This window comes from Mastigoproctus giganteus, chromosome 7 (assembly GCF_048544385.1).
Source record: "Mastigoproctus giganteus isolate SK-2022 chromosome 7, ASM4854438v1, whole genome shotgun sequence".
Taxonomy (NCBI): domain Eukaryota; kingdom Metazoa; phylum Arthropoda; class Arachnida; order Uropygi; family Thelyphonidae; genus Mastigoproctus; species Mastigoproctus giganteus.
Window position 1 is genome coordinate 215,374,819 of NC_143581.1, and position 18,206 is coordinate 215,393,024.

Below are 18,206 nucleotides of genomic sequence, written 5' to 3' on the forward strand. Positions count from 1 at the left end.
GCCTTTTTAACCTCACGAACCCCTTTCAACATAATATTTTTATCGCGAACCCCTTTCAACATAATAATTTTATCTCAAACCCTAAGCCTATATTCTCTGAAATCGTATAATAATTTTTATTATAAAATATTTCCAGTACTACATGTTTATAAGTGATAATGCATAATAATGTAAGATTATTATTAAGTACCTATACATAGGTACCAGGGGAAGATTAAGTTACTGTAGAGTTGTTAAAATTGAGAGGAAGAGACATAACACAAAAACTGGCAAGGCTCTTCACAAATTGCATTAGAAAAGGTGTGATGCCTAAGCAGTGGAATAATGCAATCATAGTTTTGCTGCATAAGAAAGGAGATAAATCAGAAATGGGAAATTATAGACCAATTAGCTTGTTATCCCACATCTACAAGTTGTTCACAAGGGTCATTACTAACAGATTAGAAAGAATACATGATGAGAATCAACCGAAAGAGCAAGCTGGCTTTAGGACAGCATTCTCAACTATGGATCACCTTCACATAATATCACAGCTAATGGAGAAAGCAAATGAATATAAAACACCATTATGCCTGGCATTTGTGGATTATGAAAAGGCATTTGACTCCATACAACATAAGGCATTGTTTCGGGCACTGGAATGACAAGGCATAGATACCCCATATATTATGATTTTGAAGAAAATATATGAGAGTGCTACCTCCTTTATTAGACTAGACAAAGACAGTAGCAAATTTAAAATCGAGAAAGGAGTTCAACAAGGAGACACAATATCTCCGAAGCTGTTTACTGCTGCCCTTGAGGAAGCTTTCAGAAGATTAGACTGGTCGCAGAAAGGAGTCAATGTGAAAAAAACATGCTACCCTCATCCGAATAACTCAGCCATGTTGTGAAAAATATCCATAAAAATTACTCCCGTCATCAGCGGGATTTGAACTCAGGTCTTGAGTGGAGTGGCAGGCGATTCTATCAACTGTGCTACCCACCGAGGGCTTCAGTAGTCATATCATCAAAACCTTCCCCTCCTACCAACGTAGCAAGTTCTACTACCACACTGATTCCATTTTCTTCCTGTTCGACCATATTTCCTGAATGAACTGACTCTGACCATACATTTTTCCAAATGCATTTAACATTGTCAGTTTTACTTCTTTCAGCGATAAAGCTATGATTCTGATGCAGTCCACAACTGAGAAATGTTTCTATGCCTCCATTTTTTTTTTTTTTTTTTTGCTGGTGCAGCATAAGCCATAGGCTTTCTTGCACTACGTGGCCATTACTAATACTAATTACTTCAATAGATTCGGAATCAATTTTTTCCAAAATCCATTGTAACGATTTTCTGATGTAATGAGTTTTAAAGGTGGATATAATGCCCTGACCTTATGGTGAATGAAAGAAGTTGTATTAACCCAGTACAACTGTGGTGGTAGGAATGTAACTTCAACGTTTGGATGACTTAAATCTTTTAGATGGCCTGGTGTGTGTGCTATCCAATAGTAATAAAACTTTTGAAATCTAGATTTTCCCACAAGTTAAATAGCACAGAACATAACATCGGGATTTACCAACAAAATAAAATACAGGGATTTCTCAATAATTTTTGTTTTGACTAGCGAGTGAACAGCGGGGATTCAAAAAGAGTGGAAATGTTGAAAAATTACATCCAATATAACAGCAGGGTTTCCCCCACACAAAAGCTCAAAAATGCCCTGTTATGTGAGGTTTACCGAAATTCTCAAACCATGTTAGAGCAAAACCGTGTTATATAAGTAACATGTTGTGCGAGGATTGCCACAATTTATCTATCATGTTAGAGCAAAACAATGTTGTAGAAGTACCGTGTTATATGGGGACTGCCTGTATTTTGTAGTTTACAAAAATATACCTATGTAAATCTAATCAGACGCCATTACAGAATTTTTAGTGCGAACCTCCAGGGGTTCGCAAACCACCGTTTGGGAACTGCTGCACTACAGTAAAATGATACGATAATGGAACACAGATAATTAGGTGAAAAACTTGTAAACAATAATAAAATGCCAGTTGCCCAAACACTTCAAAATAATTTAAAAATTAGTAAAAAGGTACACAATTAAGTAAAACAACAATATACATGTTAAAAACTGTAGAGCAATTTTCTAAAACTAAATATGAAAAATTATATGCAAATGTTTCTAAAGTAACATTTTAATAATTTTTCAGATATAAAAAAAAAAAAAAAAAAAAAAAATCACTTTTATTTCAGAATATAGTTATGGTTATGGTGTATCTAAAAAAAAGTGTCTTAAAACAAATGTTAGTAAAATATTATGGCCACTCCTTATTAAGCAAAAAAAAAAAATAAAAAAAAATAATTTATAAAAATATCTGTACAAATAAAAGTTAGACAGTATATTAACGATAATCATCCTTAATGTCAAAACCATACAACTTTTATAATGAAATACTTTTCTTACTTAATCTTAACAGCTTATGTTTTAGTGTATGATAAAAATGTGCTGTTTAAATAAGAAAATTATTGTAGTTTACTTTCTACCTTTTAGTTTTAAATTAGGACTAAAAAATTTAATTTAAAATTTTATTTTAATTAAGTTGAATTTAGTTGCAAACAAGCTGTATCATTATGCCAATCAAGTGTTAATTTAACACAAGGGGTGAATTTGAAATATATACAAGGCAAGTAGTTTAATACCAGAATCTGCTGTCTCTAATCTGAAATGTTTATTTTCTACAGAAACTAAGACCCTTCACAATGGGCCAGGAAACATGCCCAGTCTTCTACCACTTTGTCCAGACCACAGCTTCTTGAGGAATTTCATCCTCTCAACTTGCACACCATTTCACAGTAATCTTAACTTTATGCTGAAACAAACAGGAAAATGAGACCATGTCAGCATTTGGGGTTTTGCTGAAATTAGAGTTCCACCAGCCCATCTCCAGAACTAACCCAAGTTAACTGAGAAACTGAGTAGACTGGTAAAATATGATCATTACTCACCAAGCTCTGTAGTATGGCTAAAGAATAACCTTGATCTTAATGTAGATTAGGTATCGCAAAACAAAGAATACAGAAAACTTTATTTAAGAAAAATGTATTCATATAAAAATGAATTGTGATTCTGTAAACTTAATAATTAATCAATTAAACTTTAAGATTTGTTGTTTCCTCACATATAAAGCAGCTTCAAAAAAAATTTTATTTATTTTTTATGAAAACCCCAAACACGAGAGGTATTAGAATCTATAGTACTTAGTACCGTGCATGGGTTGGAGGTTGAGAAAACAAAAGAAGATAATTGTTGACATTAGACCTGAACTTCTGTAGACTGTAATTTTCAGAAAATATGTATAAAGGAAGGTTGTTCCAGGAAATGGCAGTTGAATGAATAAACGAGGAAGATAAAAAGTTGGTTCTGTGAGTTTGAAGTTGGACAGTAAATGGATGTTGGCTGGTGGCAGCACGTGTTCGGACTGTTTTGAAAGAGAGAGCGGGAATTATAGAAGCCAATTCACAAGAACAGTGCCCATGGAAGTATCTATAGAAAAGGCATGCAGCAGAACATCTATGAGACAGAATGAACTCTGTTAGAGATGAGTCATTAATTAACCTAACTGTCATCTTCTGAATGGAATCTAGAAGCCTGAGAGAGGTTTTCGGGGCACCGCCCACGATGTGGGAACAACATTCCACGGTAGGATGGATTTGCGATTTGTACAGAGTGAACAGCTATTTGGAAGTAAAGTAATGCAGAAAGCGAAAGAAAACCAAGTTTTTTAGATGCAGAGGAAGCAATATTTGTAATGTGCTTGTGCCAAGAGAGATTAGAAGTCAGGGTAATCCCCAAAAGAGATATATCATCTTGCCTAGAAATCAGAGTGTCACCAAAGATAAGCATAGGAGCAGAAGAATCCTTTTTGCGAGATATAAGACAGGAGTGAGTTTTAGAAGGATTGAAATCAACTAAGTTGTCTTTGCCCCACTGGAGAATTGACACCATGACACTCGCGTTACTTGAACTTTCAAGGTACTGCTAAGGAACTACCCTACGCCGGCAGGGTAACTCCTCGCTGCTTCCATCGCATACCTGGATATCAGTATTTAAGGAGTTGATAGCAGATATTTGAGAAGTTGATGCTGATTGAGCATGGTGAGGTTTCTCAAACTGGAAAGTGGAACGCAATATGCTATCATAAGCAAAACTATGGATAGGATTTCCGATCAATAGAAGGTCATTAATAAACAAGAGAAAAAGAGTGGGGGAAAGAACTGAAACTTGGGGGACACCAGCCTTAGTGGAGAAGTTAGAAGACAGAGAGCCATCTACCATCACCCTCAAATGAGCGGTGAGAGAGAAAACTGGATATCCAATTACAAAAAACAGCTGGCAAACCATAAGATGAAAGCTTGTTTAGAAGACTTTTTGCCAAACACGATCGAAAGCCTTTGAGATGTCAACAGCAACTGCCTGTGTTTCACCAAACTTTTCTATTGATGAATAGAAAATGAATAAAATAAGCCAGAATAAATGAATGAATAACATAAGCCAGAATATCACCAGTGAACGATCCTTCCATCCGATCATTGATCAGATGGAAGGTTTCTAGACAGTTTAAGAGTTGGTGGTTCATTGATTTCTCCATTACTTTAGAAAGAGTAGAGGTAATTGCAATGGGACGATAATTTGCTCATATCCAGCCAGTTCCCAAAAAGGGTAACAAATCACCCATTTTAGGAACTGGCTGGTACGAGCAAATTTCCAAGCAGAAGGAAAAAAGGCAGCAAAAAACAGGAGTAAGATCAGGAGCACAGGTTTTGAAAACAAGTGAAGAAATATCATCAGGACCTGGAGCTTTCTTAGCATCAAGATTCATCAAAATCCTTCTGACATCCTTTTGAAGAAGGACCACAGGAGGGACTGAGTGGAGTGTAACAGTGGGAGGTGTTTTACCAAGATTATTAATACAAAAGTTGGAAGAAAAATGGGATGCTAGCAGGTCAGCTTTATCCTTGGATAAACTGACAATAGAACTATCTAGTTTTGACAGAGGTGGGAGGAAAGATGGACAAAAGTTATAGCCAATAGCTTTGGCAAGAGCCCAGAATGCTTGGCTGCCATTAGGGCAAGAAGCAAGTTTTCTACTCTTAGCCTGTTCAAATTCTAGTTTGGACTGATTAATAACTGCTTTACAATGAATAATTTGGACAACAACGAATAAGTGAATAATTTGGGCAACTGAGATGAGTAGTGGTTGAATCAACCATTATCTGAGATTCTGTCAAAAAAAGTACATGCCGTTTGACAGACTGTATGTGGAAATGGACATCACTGAGATTATAACCGAGACCACGTATATTTGTGAAATGAACTAGGAAGTGTTTCGGAGGTTTAGACCTTTACGCAAATAAGTTTGCTCTATTAGTTTGACAATTTATGCTGTATTCAATAGTAAGAAAAAGTGTGTGTGTGTGTGGGAGGGGGGGGACATGCTGTATGAAGTAATGACATTTTTGGATATGGCGCACACATGGTAAGAATATACCCACATCCTAGACAAAATAAATGCCTCGAAAATGTCCCCCACATACACGCTACTTGGACTCAGTCACTATCCTGGCAGAGTAGAGGTAGCAAGATTAAATACTAGCTGATCTGGAAGCCTCCTAGAGAGTTACCGATAGGTTCGGTCGGTGTACTAACTAGCGGCTAGCCTGCGAACACCGTTTTAGAGCTGTACCCTCGAAATGTAAGGAAGTTTGGATCTTGCCATGGTGTTCATCATAACCTCATAAGACATCAATCATACTGCATGTGGAAGATGTGAGGAAGGGTTGACCAGAACTTAGCTCTGGAGACTAAACATGGGTTCCACCACGTCAAGCCTCCAATAAGCAAAGTGGTGGTATTGCACCGGTTGATGAGAGTCATCTACCACCTAGTATTGGCTGGTAACACAGAGGGGCAGCATTCCTCCATGTGGTGTGGGCACCACACCTCGACCCCTGTTTTTACGTTGGTTCACATCTGGGTGGTCACCCACAGCGTGCTTGCGCATGAGGGTTACACCCAAGATTACTAACAATCCCACCATCTTGAAGGTGCAAGCAGAGGATTTGGCTGTCACAGACCATCCAGACTTCACTGAAATTGGGTCCACTTGATTTGAGTGTCACCTGAATATCAGTTCCATCAGCATTTTAGACTTCCAGGTAGCAAGCGCAGCTTGTCTGGTATATCTGAGGGAATGTGTGCGACAGCCTCAAGGACCACATACTGAAGTAAAAACTTAAATCTTCATTTACTTTTAAAAAGAGGAAGAGGAATTTAAATAAACTGTGCTTAATTTTGACACTTTCTTGTATTTTTATAATGTACAGAAAGGATAAACATAAGAGTTGGAGGAAGGAATGATGTTCTTGATTAAGAAGCACATAGAATCTAATGCACTTCACCCAAATTGATGGGGGCGGCCAATGAATTTTAGATCTGTACTGGGAAAACTAAAACGAGAGGAGTGTGTTATAGGCAAAATGACTGTAAAAAGATTATGAACAACTACAGGTAGCCCTTGATTTACGTCAGGGTTAGATTCCTGGGGGGGGGGGGGGCAGGAGCAAATGGAACCCTTTATATCATGGAGTCAAGTCAATGGTGGAAATCACAGGGTTAGGTTCTGGGCACCAAAAATTTTACCTACCCCTTTTCAATATTGGAGTATTTGAAGCTCAGAAATAAACTGTTTTAATTAAAAAATTATTTTATTTTTAACCTACATAAATATAATCGTATGTACATGTAAATAAAAAATAAATTAATACATATATAAAACATTTTGACAGTGGCGCAATGCCAAATTTTTAGTTGGCTTTTGAAGGTCCTGGTTGCAGGTCATTGAAGAGGCCTCTGGAGTCAGGAACTCTACGATTCATCTATGATGCTACTAAAACACTTGACTCAAATTGATAAAATGCCTTTATTAAACAAAAATACACATACTCACTGTATAAACTGTATATTAAAATAAAATTAAAATAAAATAAGATGGTATATAACAAGAATAAAATGCGATAAAATATAAAATTGAAAGTGCTAAAAAGATGTTAAAGTACTTTTAAACATCTCTTTAGATGGTATATAACAAGATGGTATATAACAAGAATAAAATGTGATAAAATATAAAATTGAAAGTGCTAAAAAGATGTTAAAGTACTTTTAAACATCTCTTTAGTGCTTTCAATTTTATATTTTATCGCATTTTATTCTTGTTATATACCATCGTATTTCATTTTAATTTTATTTTAATATACGGTTTATACAGTGGGTATGTGTATTATAATAAAGGCATTTTATCGATTTGAGTCAATGCTTTAGTAGCGTCATAGATGACTCATCTTGTGTTAGGCCTTGATGATCTGTTGATGCTGGTTGAGAAGATTGCCTTTTGTTTGAAGAAAGGATCAAGTGTTGATTACCTGGATTTCTTCCTCCTTTCTTTAAGAATTTCAAAATAAGGGCTCAGCATTGATATGACACCCCCTTTAACTGTGGCACTCCTCTCCCAGTCGTGATCAATGTCACAGAGCTCATTAGTGAGGGACTCTACACTTGCAAGAATCCACTGTAGATCACTAGTCTTCATAAATTTTAGAGGAAAGTTTTCTTCTTTCTCCTTCTGTTGGCTAAGTTCCGAAGCTAACTCTTCAAGGTCTTCATTTGAAAGAGTCTCTGCGTGACTTTCAAGAGCTCAGTTACATCTTCAACTGTACCTTCTTCTAACACTGCCTCTTGTGTGATCTTGCTGATGTCTTCTACAACATTCTGCTGTTGCTCGAATTCTCTGAAGTCATGTATGAAATCTGGGAGATGTTTATGCCACAGTCCATTTAGACAATTGACAGTGACTCGTTACAAGGCTGTGTTAATGTGGTTGATGCCCTTTAAGACATCAAACAACCGCCAATATTCTCTGAAGGTAATGTTGGATATATCCAAAGCTTTACCATTTCTGTAAATGTTTGCCATAGGTAATAAGCTTTAAAGGTGGCTATTACCCCTTGGGTAATAGCCATCCTGGTTTGCAAAACTAATGTTATATTAGGGGGCATGTAAACAACATTAACTTTAAGAGGCATTCTGACTTCATCCAAGATTTGTAGGATGTCCAGCAGCATTGTCCAAAAGAAGAATTGCCTTGGTTGGTAAATTTTTGTTATTAAAGAATTTGAGAACAGTAGGGCAAAAACAGTTGGTGTACGAATCCAAGAAGACAGCCTGTGTCACCCAACCCTTCTTGTTTGACTTCCAGTACACAGGCATCATGGTTTTGTTTAAGATTTTCATAACAGATGGTGTTTCTAAGTGGTATATAAACACCACTTAGAAACTTAAAAACACCACTGTTGTTTTGTATATTTATCAATGATATTGATGAAGGTATATCAGGCTTAATGTCGAAGTTTACAGATGATACAAAGGTTGGCAGGGTTGTTAATGACAGTAATGGCAGTGTGCTACTGCAACAGGATCTAGATAATTTGGGCAGATGGGTTAAGAAGTGGCAACTGAAGTTTAACCTTGACAAATGCAAAGTACTGCATATGGGTAGAAGTAACCCCAGAGAAACGTACCAACTGTGTGGTACTACACTTAAGGTGGTAGAAAATGAAAAAGACCTGGGAGTAATTGTGCAGTCAGACAATATTGGTGAGGGGAATGAAGGGATCCTCTTACCAAGAGAGGCTTAAGTTCTGCAAATTGCAGTGGCTGGAGACTAGGCATCTGCGCGGTGATCTGATTGAGGTATATAAGGCCTTGAATGGGTTGAGCACGCTGAATTCTGATGGGATCCTTCCACTTGTTCAGATTACGAACCTAAGGGGGCATAAATTCAAATTAAGAAAAGACAGGTGTAGAATAGATGTGCGGAAATTTGCCTTTAGCCAGCGGGTGGTTAATTGCTGGAACAAACTTCCATCTGTCGTTGTGGAAGTTGATTTAAGGAGGAACTGGACAGGCATTTGGAGGGAATGGTGTGATTTTTTTTTTTTTGGCTGATGCTGCATAAGCTCATACATTTGCTTTCTTGCATCACATGCCACTACTACTACTGCTAGCTTCAATTTTAAATTTGGCTCACATTTTCTCCCATCAAAAGTGTCAGCATGTCTTTTGATGCTTTAAACCCAGGAGCGAACTTTTATTCATGGGCAATGAAGGTTCTCGAGGGCAAATTTTTCCAATAAAGGCCCGTTTCATCAACATGAAGATGAAATCTGAAGGATATTCACCATCTTCTACTACCAAGACTGAAGTAATAGTTCAGATACAGCATGGGTTTGTTAAGGGGAAGTCTTGTCTGACAATTTGATTGGATACTATGATGTGGTCACAAAGGAACTGGAGGCAAAAATTAATTTTGGTATCATATACTTGGATTTCAGGAAAGCTTTTGATACCATTGCACAGGGAAGACTGCTGTACAAATTGGAGCGGTATGGCATTTTAAGGGCAAGTTGCTGCAATGGATAAAGGGATGGGTGGGAGACAGCAGAGAGTAGTAATAAATGGACACTGCTCTATGTGGACTAATGTTATTAGTAGGATTCCCCAGGGTTTGTTGCTGAGCCCACTATTGTTTTGTGTATTTATCAATTATATCAATGACGTTATATCAGGCTTGTTAATGACAGTAAAGAGAGTATGCTACTGCAACAGGATCTAGTAAAGTTAGGCAGATGGTCTGAGAAGTGGCAACTGAAGTTTAATATTGACAAATGCAAGTACTTCATATGGGTCGTAGTAACCCAAGAGAAACATACCAACTGTGTGGTACTACACTTAGGGAGATGGAGAATGAAAAAGACCTGGGGGTAATTGTGCAGGCAGATATGAAGTGCAGTGCAGATGGGCTGCCAGAGCAGGTCATGGAGTTTTGTCAATGATATATAAAGATTTTTTCTAGCAGACACAAGGTGATTATCCCTTTGTATAAGGCAATGGTCAGGCCTGGAGGTCTCATTTTAGGAAGGATGTAGAGTTGCTAGAATGAGTATAGAGAAGGGTAACAAGATTGGTGAGAGGAACAAAGGGACGTGCTTAGGAAGAAAGGCTTAAGTTCTGCAAGTTGCAGCATCTGGAGACTAGGCACTTGCGAGGTAATCTGATTGAGGTGTATAAGGCCTTGAATGGTTTGAGCAGGCTCAATGCTGACGAGATACTTCTGATTGCTCAGAATAAGAACCTGACTGAGAAAAGAGTTGTAGAATACATGTGTGTAAGTTTGCCTTTAGCCAGCATGCAGTTGATTGCTGGAACAGACTTCCATCTGTTGTTGTGAAAGTTGATAACTTAAATAAATTTCAGGCTGAACTAGACAAACATTTGTAGGGACTGGATGGGTGAAATGGGAAGTTTTTTTTTTTTTTTTTTGGGTGATGCTGTATACTGTGTAAGCCTGCATCATTTGGCGTCATATGAATTATCATATTAAAATACCAACCGTGTGGTAGCACACTCAAGGTAGTAGATAACAAAAGAAGACCTGGGGGTAATCATGTTCTCTGAGTGCAGATGGATTAATAGGACTGCTCATAGGGTTTTATGAATGATATATACAGGAATTTTGCCAGCTGGGATAAGCAGGAAATTATTCTGCTTTATAAGGCATTTGTTAGGCCCATTTTGAGTATTGCACACAGTTACTGGAAGCCTCATTTTTGGAAGGATGTGGATCTGTTGGAAAGGGTGCAGAGAAAAGCAATGAGATTAGTGGGGGGGGAGAATAAATGGGTACTCTTACCAAGATTTTGGTTTTGCAAATTGCAGCTTGGAAACTATGCACCTAGTTTTCAGACGTTATAATTAAGCACCTCAATCTGATTTTCACCTGTGGGCTTTGAATGGATTGAGTAAGCTAACCATTGATGGCTTCCTACTCTTGCTCAAATAACACACATATTGAGGAAGGATAGTTGCAGGATAGATATGTAGAAAAGTGTCCCCCCAGTCAAAGGGTAGTTGATTGTTGGAACAAACTTTCATCTTAGGTAAATTATTAGAGAGAGGTGGGAAGTTTTTTTTTTTTTTTTTTTAGAAGGGGGGGGGGAGAGATTGTAGATGGGACAATATTTGATTTTTTTATTATTATTTATTCTTTATAAAGAACTGTCACGTTAGTGATCTAAAAGCATATGTAAACGTACACAACTAACTGTTCAGCCATTTATTAAATTATCTGTTTCTGCTAGATTAATAATATGTAATATTTACATGAAATTATCAGTCTGTAGTGCATCAAAACAGAAAATTAATTATAATAAATCAAAACAGTATGGTATATAAAAGTTAAGTGCTCATCAAAAATTAAAGCACTATCAATCCTTGCTTCTCTTCATTCCATAACTAATTTCTGTTGGTATAACAAGGCAATGGCCATAATATTTTACCACCTGTCATTAAGAAAATAAATTTTATAAGAGAAATTCTAGCAAACAAAGTTATCACATACAGTTTGCAATTCTTAAAAAACTTGATAATGTTCTAAAACACAGTTTTATATTCCTACAGAGTAAGGTACAAAACTAAAAAGGAAATTATCAGCACATTACTGTACACTTAAATATTATTACATTAATAGAAAACTGTTTTAGTAATAATGTAGCCTACTGAATAAAGGAAAAGTCACTACATATAAGTATCCAATATTTATAAACACCTTCAAATGCGTCATCACCTTCAAAAGTGTCATCTCCTTCGGACATAAGCTCATCATCTGAGCAGATATTAAGAACATTCACTAGCATTTCAGTAACTGAAAAAAAAAGGGGGGGGGGAGGATTAAAACCCATAAGCATTTAATTTTGAAAATTGTTATATAGATAAAATGTACAACAAAAACATCAAAACTTTTTTTTGTATGAGATCAAGTATTCATGCTATTTGAATCCCTATAACATACACTGAGTAGCCACTTTATTAGGCACATTTACCCTTTTTCATGAAAGAGAGCACTTCTTTGGTAACAGCATCATGTGTTTGTATCATGCCTTATAAAGCAGCGGGAAAATATGTAGGGATACTGTGTGCAATTCAGTGTGAGAATGAGCAAGATGACAATTTAGACGACTTTGAATGTGGCATGGTAGTTGATGTTAGACATGCCAGTATGTGTATTGAGATTGGTCCAACAGCTCACTGATGTGAGAAACCAACAGAATCTGACAAGACTTGTGCAGGTTAACAGAAAGGGTCTGGTCCAGTCTAGTCATTCAAATAACAGTCCAGTACAACAGTGTTAATCAAAGAGGCATTTCAGAAAGTATAATTATAAGTGGAACCCAGTTTAGTCCCTTATCAAAGGGACCAAACTAGGTTCCACTCCTCTCAGGGAAAAAAAAAAAATAATAATAAATAAATAAATAATATGGCTGCAGTGGGCTCAGAAACACCAACACTGCACAGTGAAAGACTGGAAAAAAGACATTGGTCTAACAAATCCCAGTTCATAATAAGGTTTCACACTGATGGGAGGACAGAATATGGTGAAAACAACACAAGCCCATGGACTCATTTTTCCAGGTATATGGCTGCAGTGGGCTCAGAAACACCAACACTGCACAGTGAAAGACTGGAAAAAAGACATTGGTCTAACAAATCCCAGTTCATAAGGTTTCACACTGATGGGAGGACAGAATATGGTGAAAACAACACAAGCCCATGGACTCATTTTTCTAGGTGTGTCAACAACATAGGTGTTATGGTGTTGGGGGATATTTTCATGGCGTAAACTGAGCCCTTTAATACCAGTGGAGCAACAGTTTGATACCACAGGTTATTTGAAAAGAGTTTCTAAGCAGTGCATCCCTTTATGGCTTCGGGTCCCATGGTCAGAAATGTACAGAAATGGTTCCAAGAACATGAAAGTGAAATCAGCCTACTGCAGTAGCCTCTCAAGTAACCAGATCCCAATCCAACTGATCATATGAGGTTTGAGATCCACCCAATTTGAAAAAAACTGTGGGAGACAAATAAGTCAAACATAGCCCAGAATCCCTGTGGCATGCTTTTCAGCACCTCACTGAGACAATGCCATAACAAATCCTGGCTGTTCTGGGGGATAAAGGGAATCTAATCACTGATAGATAGATGTACCTCGTAAAGTGGTTACTCAATGTAATTAGCTAAATGATCACTTTGTTATATAGATGGCTCAGTTAATAAAAGGGGTATATTCCTGGCAAGTTTATCATTAACTGAAACAAACAGGCTGTTTGGTTCAGTTAAACTGGACTGAACAAGATCTATTCTCCCAACGTCTTTTATTAAAAAGTTTGAGATGCAATTGTGTATATATATATATATATATATATATCAAAAAGGTTTTGCCCAGTGCATAATAAAATTCAAGAATTAAAAGACAAACTAATAATTAATAAACAATTGATAAGTTCATAATAAAATATTAACACATACATTTACAGAAAATATCACCAAGAACAAGATTTGAATTAAGAGATAGTAAGTCCTAAGGTTTTACAATTTAGCAGAGTTTTCAAAATTTTAAAATTACCTCAAGGAACATAATTTTACTTAATAATACATAATTAAAGCAGTTTTTGAATACTACTACTACTACATCATCATCATCGGCCATTTTCAATCCACTGCAGGATGAAGGCCTCTCAAGCAACTTTGCAGTTCTTTCTGTTTTGTGCAATGGCCATCCATTTACTACCCACCAACTTATGAATTTCATCTGTATATCTCACAGGTTAAACTCACAGGTCTATAATTATTTTGTGTCAGCCTTTGATCCTCCTTTGTGAATTGGGGTCACATTTGCACATCCAGTCTATGGGTACCTCTCCTGAGTCCAAGGAAGCTCTCATAATTATGGCTAAGGGTCTGCTTACTTCCTTTGCTGCCTCCTTTAATATAACTAGATAGATACCATCCACACCAGGTGCCTTTCTTGTGTTTATCTCCAATTTCTCCTCCACTTTACTCTCAGTTATTACAAGATTATCTAGCTTACTGCCAGAGTTGAATACACCTCTGGCATTCCCCTCACTGAATAACTCCTCATGTGTGAATGTCGATGCAAAATATTCATTTAGTTTGTTAGATACCTGAGCAGGATCACCAACAGTTGAACCATTGATATCAAGTGGACCAATCTGATTCATCCCCTTCCTTCTAGAGTTTACATAAGTAAAGAACTCTTTGCTGTTTTTCTTTGCATCCTTTGCCAAAGATTTCTCATAATCTGCCTTTGCCTGCCTAACCTCCTTTGTGACTTGGTTAGAGACCAGCTTATATCTATCATAGGCTTCTGTGTCATGTGTTAATTTATATGTATCCCATGCATTTTTCTTCTCTGCCATGTGTCTCATTAGTTCATCTGACATCCATAACAATATTTCTTAGTTGTATGTAAAGCCTAGTAGCCTCCAAGATAAGTTCTTTGAATGCTTCCCATTTTGAATTTGCTGTTGGTAACATCATCAGTTGGTCCCACTGTATAGAATTTAAATACTGTCTCAGACCATCGTAGTCGCCTTTACGAAAGCAATAACCCTTCCCTTTACCCCTGATGGTAGTTACCTCTTTGAGTAAATCCCACTTCAGCACACTGTGATCACTGCCACCTAGTGGTTCCTTTATCTGCAGATTCTTAATGCATGAAGAATCACTACTGATAATCAGATCAAGAGTATTACTCCCTCTAGTTGCCTCCTGAACATGCTGATGTAGAAAACAATCATCCAATAAATCCACAAAAGCCTTGCTAGTGTGTGAGTGACCAACCCACAAATTCTAGTCAATATCTGGGAAATTAAAATCCCCCATTATAAGACTCTTTGATTTACTGGCCCACTCTATTTTCCTGTACATTTTCTTATTATACTCATCAGAATTATTAGGCCTATAGCACACTCCTACTCTCAATTTTGATCTCCCAATGCTTATGTCACACCAAACTGACTCGACGCTGCACTGTCCAGTGATGCAAACTGGCTTCACTTCTTGGATTTTATGTGTTTCTTAACTAATAGCATAACCAGTGCTCCCTTCCTCTCCTTTCTGTAGACTTTGTACTCCCCAAATTCCAGTTCTGCATTCCTTATATCTGTGTGACACCACGTCTCTGATATCCCAACTATATCCGCCTTTGATGCTTTTAGCAATACCTCAAATTCATCAAATTTATTTACCAAACTCCTAACATTATTGTACACGCAAGTATACATGCACCTGTTCCTATTCTTAGCTACCCTAACACAACACAACCCATGTGTTTACTTGTACCGCAATGACTCCCAGCAGTCTCTGAAACATCCTGCATCTTGTTTTCCAGGCATCTGCTCATTCCAATAGAAGCAGTGCAAGAATCACTTTCACCTCTGTCAGTGGCTACCGTTAATCTATTAGTCCTTGTATCCCCCCAAGCTAGCAGTTTTCCGACCCACCTAACACTGCCTCAATAGCATCAGCAAATATTCTTGCATCCTTTCTATTTAAGTGTATCCCATTCCTGTAGAAGCAGTCTCTCCTGTTAACAAGTACAGACCAGGCAGAAAAAATTCTACCCCTTGAGCCTTGTACAATCTTTCCAGGGCCAAATTGATCAACAAGGCTCTCATCATATACTCATCATCATATCTCAATATGCCCATTCTTGTGGAACTATAATTCTGGAAAAGCACTAGTATTAGTATGGCCAAACAATGCAAAGACTTTTTTTGTGCCTGTAAAATCTGTTATACCATAAGATATTATATCTATTCCCACCCCCAGTTTTTGTCTCTCCTATCAGCGAGAATATACCTCCCACATTTATTTTATTCATTCCATTAGTTAGTCCCTCGTTCATTCAGGCTCCTCTTCTCAATAAGATTGGTCGTCAGGCTTTAGTTGTCAAGTTTATAACCCACTCGTAAACTTTCCCTCATGGATGATTAGTGCTCCTCAATCAATATCTGGTTGCCCTTTTTTTAAGTCCCTCTAAGAATTCTGTCCTTTATTAAAGTGCAGTTTCCAGAGTTGAATACAACATTCAAAGTGTAGTCTCAATATTACCTTATATAAAGGAATAATGGCCTCCTTCTGCTTACTTGCAAAGGTCCAATAAGTTATTAATAGGACATCATGCACCTTTCTGGCTGCCTTCTTACACTGCAGAGTAAATTTCATATTAGGTTGCATCAGAATTGTAAGTTTTTTTAAATCATTTTTAACTCCTTCTGCTCCTGGTTTGTATTACACCAGAATTTCTTTCTTAAGGAAGTTTAGAAAAAAATTAAAAAAAATAATAAATAAGTTCCAGCACCTGTCCACCCAGTCATGTAATCCATCTAAAGATCTTTTTAGTGATCCCAGTTTGTTCAATAACTCCTCAAGTGGAACATATTGAAAGCTTCATGAAGGATATATATCACAGTTGGTTTCCTCCCCCTCCAACTGGGGCCCACATCCGGTGAGTATGGGCGGCCCAGGGTCCTGAGCTGGATATCATCATTCTTCTCTTTATTGACTATTGTACAAATTAGAGCAGAATGGTATTAAGGGTAAGTTGCTACAATGGATAAAAGGATGATTAAGTAGGAGAAGACAGGGTGGTAATCAATGGGTACTGCTCTTCGTGGACTAATGTTATTAGTAGAGTCCTACAGGGTTTGGTGTTGGGTCCACTGTTGTTTTGTATATTTATCAATGATATTGATGAAGGTATATCAGGCTTAATGTCGAAGTTTGCAGATGATACAAAGGTTGGCAGGGTTGTTTAGCATTAGCATTAGTAGAGGCATTTGATGCAAGAACGCAAGCTTATGCAGCATCAGCCAAAAAAAAAAAAAAACCCACTTCCACTTCACCCCTCTGTTCGTTCAAAATACCTGTCCAGCTGAGCCTTAAACTTATTTAGGCTATCAACCTCCACCACAAGGGATGGAAGTCTGTTCCACCAACCAACCACCCGCTGGGTAAAGGCAAATTTCCGCACGTCTATCCTACATCTGTCTTTCCTCAATTTGAATTCATGCCCTCTCAGGTGATTTTTCTGAGCTAGAGGAAGAATCCCATCGGCATTGAGCATGCTTAAACCATTCAAGGCTTTATACACCTCTATCAGATCACCTCGCTGGTGCCTAGTCTCCAGACACTGTAATTTGCAAAACTTAAGCCTCTCTTCGTAAGAGCACCCCTTTGTTCCATTCACTAATCTTGTTGCCCTTCTCTGTACTCGTTCCAGCAGCTCTACATCCTTCAAATGAGGCCTCCAGACCTGTATACAGTACTCTAGGTGTGGCCTGACCATTGCCTTATACAATGGAATAATCACCTCCTTATCCCTGCTGGAAAAATTCCTGTATATCATTGACAATACTCCATGAGCTACTCTTGCAGCCCGTCTGCACTGCTGTGTTAATGACACAGTTGTTAATGACAGTAATGGCAGTGTGCTACTGCAGAAGGATCTAGATAATTTGGGCAGATGGGCTAAGAAGTGGCAACTGAAGTTTAACATTGACAAATGCAAAGTACTGCATATGGGTAGAAGTAACCCCAGAGAAACGTACCAACTGAGTGGTGCTACACTTAAGGTGGTAGAAAATGAAAAAGACCTGGGAGTAATTGTGCAGTCAGATATGAAGTTTTCTGAGCAATGAAAACAGGTTGCCAGGGCAGGTCATGGGGTGTTGTCAATGATATACAGGAATTTTGTTACCAGGGAAAAGGAGGTGATTGTCCCTCTGTATAAGGCAATGGTCAGGCCACGCCTTGAGTATTGCGTGCAGGTCTGGAGGCCTCATTTTAGGAAAGATGTAGATTTGCTTGAGCGTGTACAAAGAAGGGAAACAAGATTGGTGACGGGAATGAAGGGATCCTCTTACCAAGAGAGGCTTAAGTTCTGCAAATTGCAGCAGCTGGAGACTAGGCACCTGCGAGGTGATCTGATTGAGGTGTATAAGGCCTTGAATGGGTTGAGCACGCTGAATTCTGATGGGATTCTTTCACTTGTTCAGATTACGAACCTAAGGAGGCATAAATTTAAATTGAGGAAGGACGGAGGTAGAATAGATGTGCGGAAATTTGCCTTTAGCCAGCGGGTGGTTAATTGCTGGAACAAACTTCCATCTGTCGTTGTGGAAGTTGATAGGTTGAATAAATTTATGGAGGAACTGAACAGGCATTTGGAGTGAATGA

General features: G+C 37.8%; 1 protein-coding gene across 3 annotated transcripts in view; it reads right to left on the minus strand.

Moving 5' to 3' along the window:
* The window catches only part of LOC150083673 (serine/threonine-protein phosphatase 2B catalytic subunit 2-like), a 341,700-nt gene that overhangs the window by 80,276 nt on the left and 243,218 nt on the right, over window positions 1–18,206 (minus strand). For 2 of the 3 annotated variants that reach the window (XM_090378115.1, XM_090378114.1), the window contains exon 10: window positions 11,716–11,811. In XM_090378115.1, the coding sequence (XP_090234241.1) occupies window positions 11,716–11,811 (96 nt within the window). The remainder of the gene's footprint in view (window positions 1–11,715; window positions 11,812–18,206) is intronic. The other variant, XM_090378116.1, reaches the window with a different exon arrangement.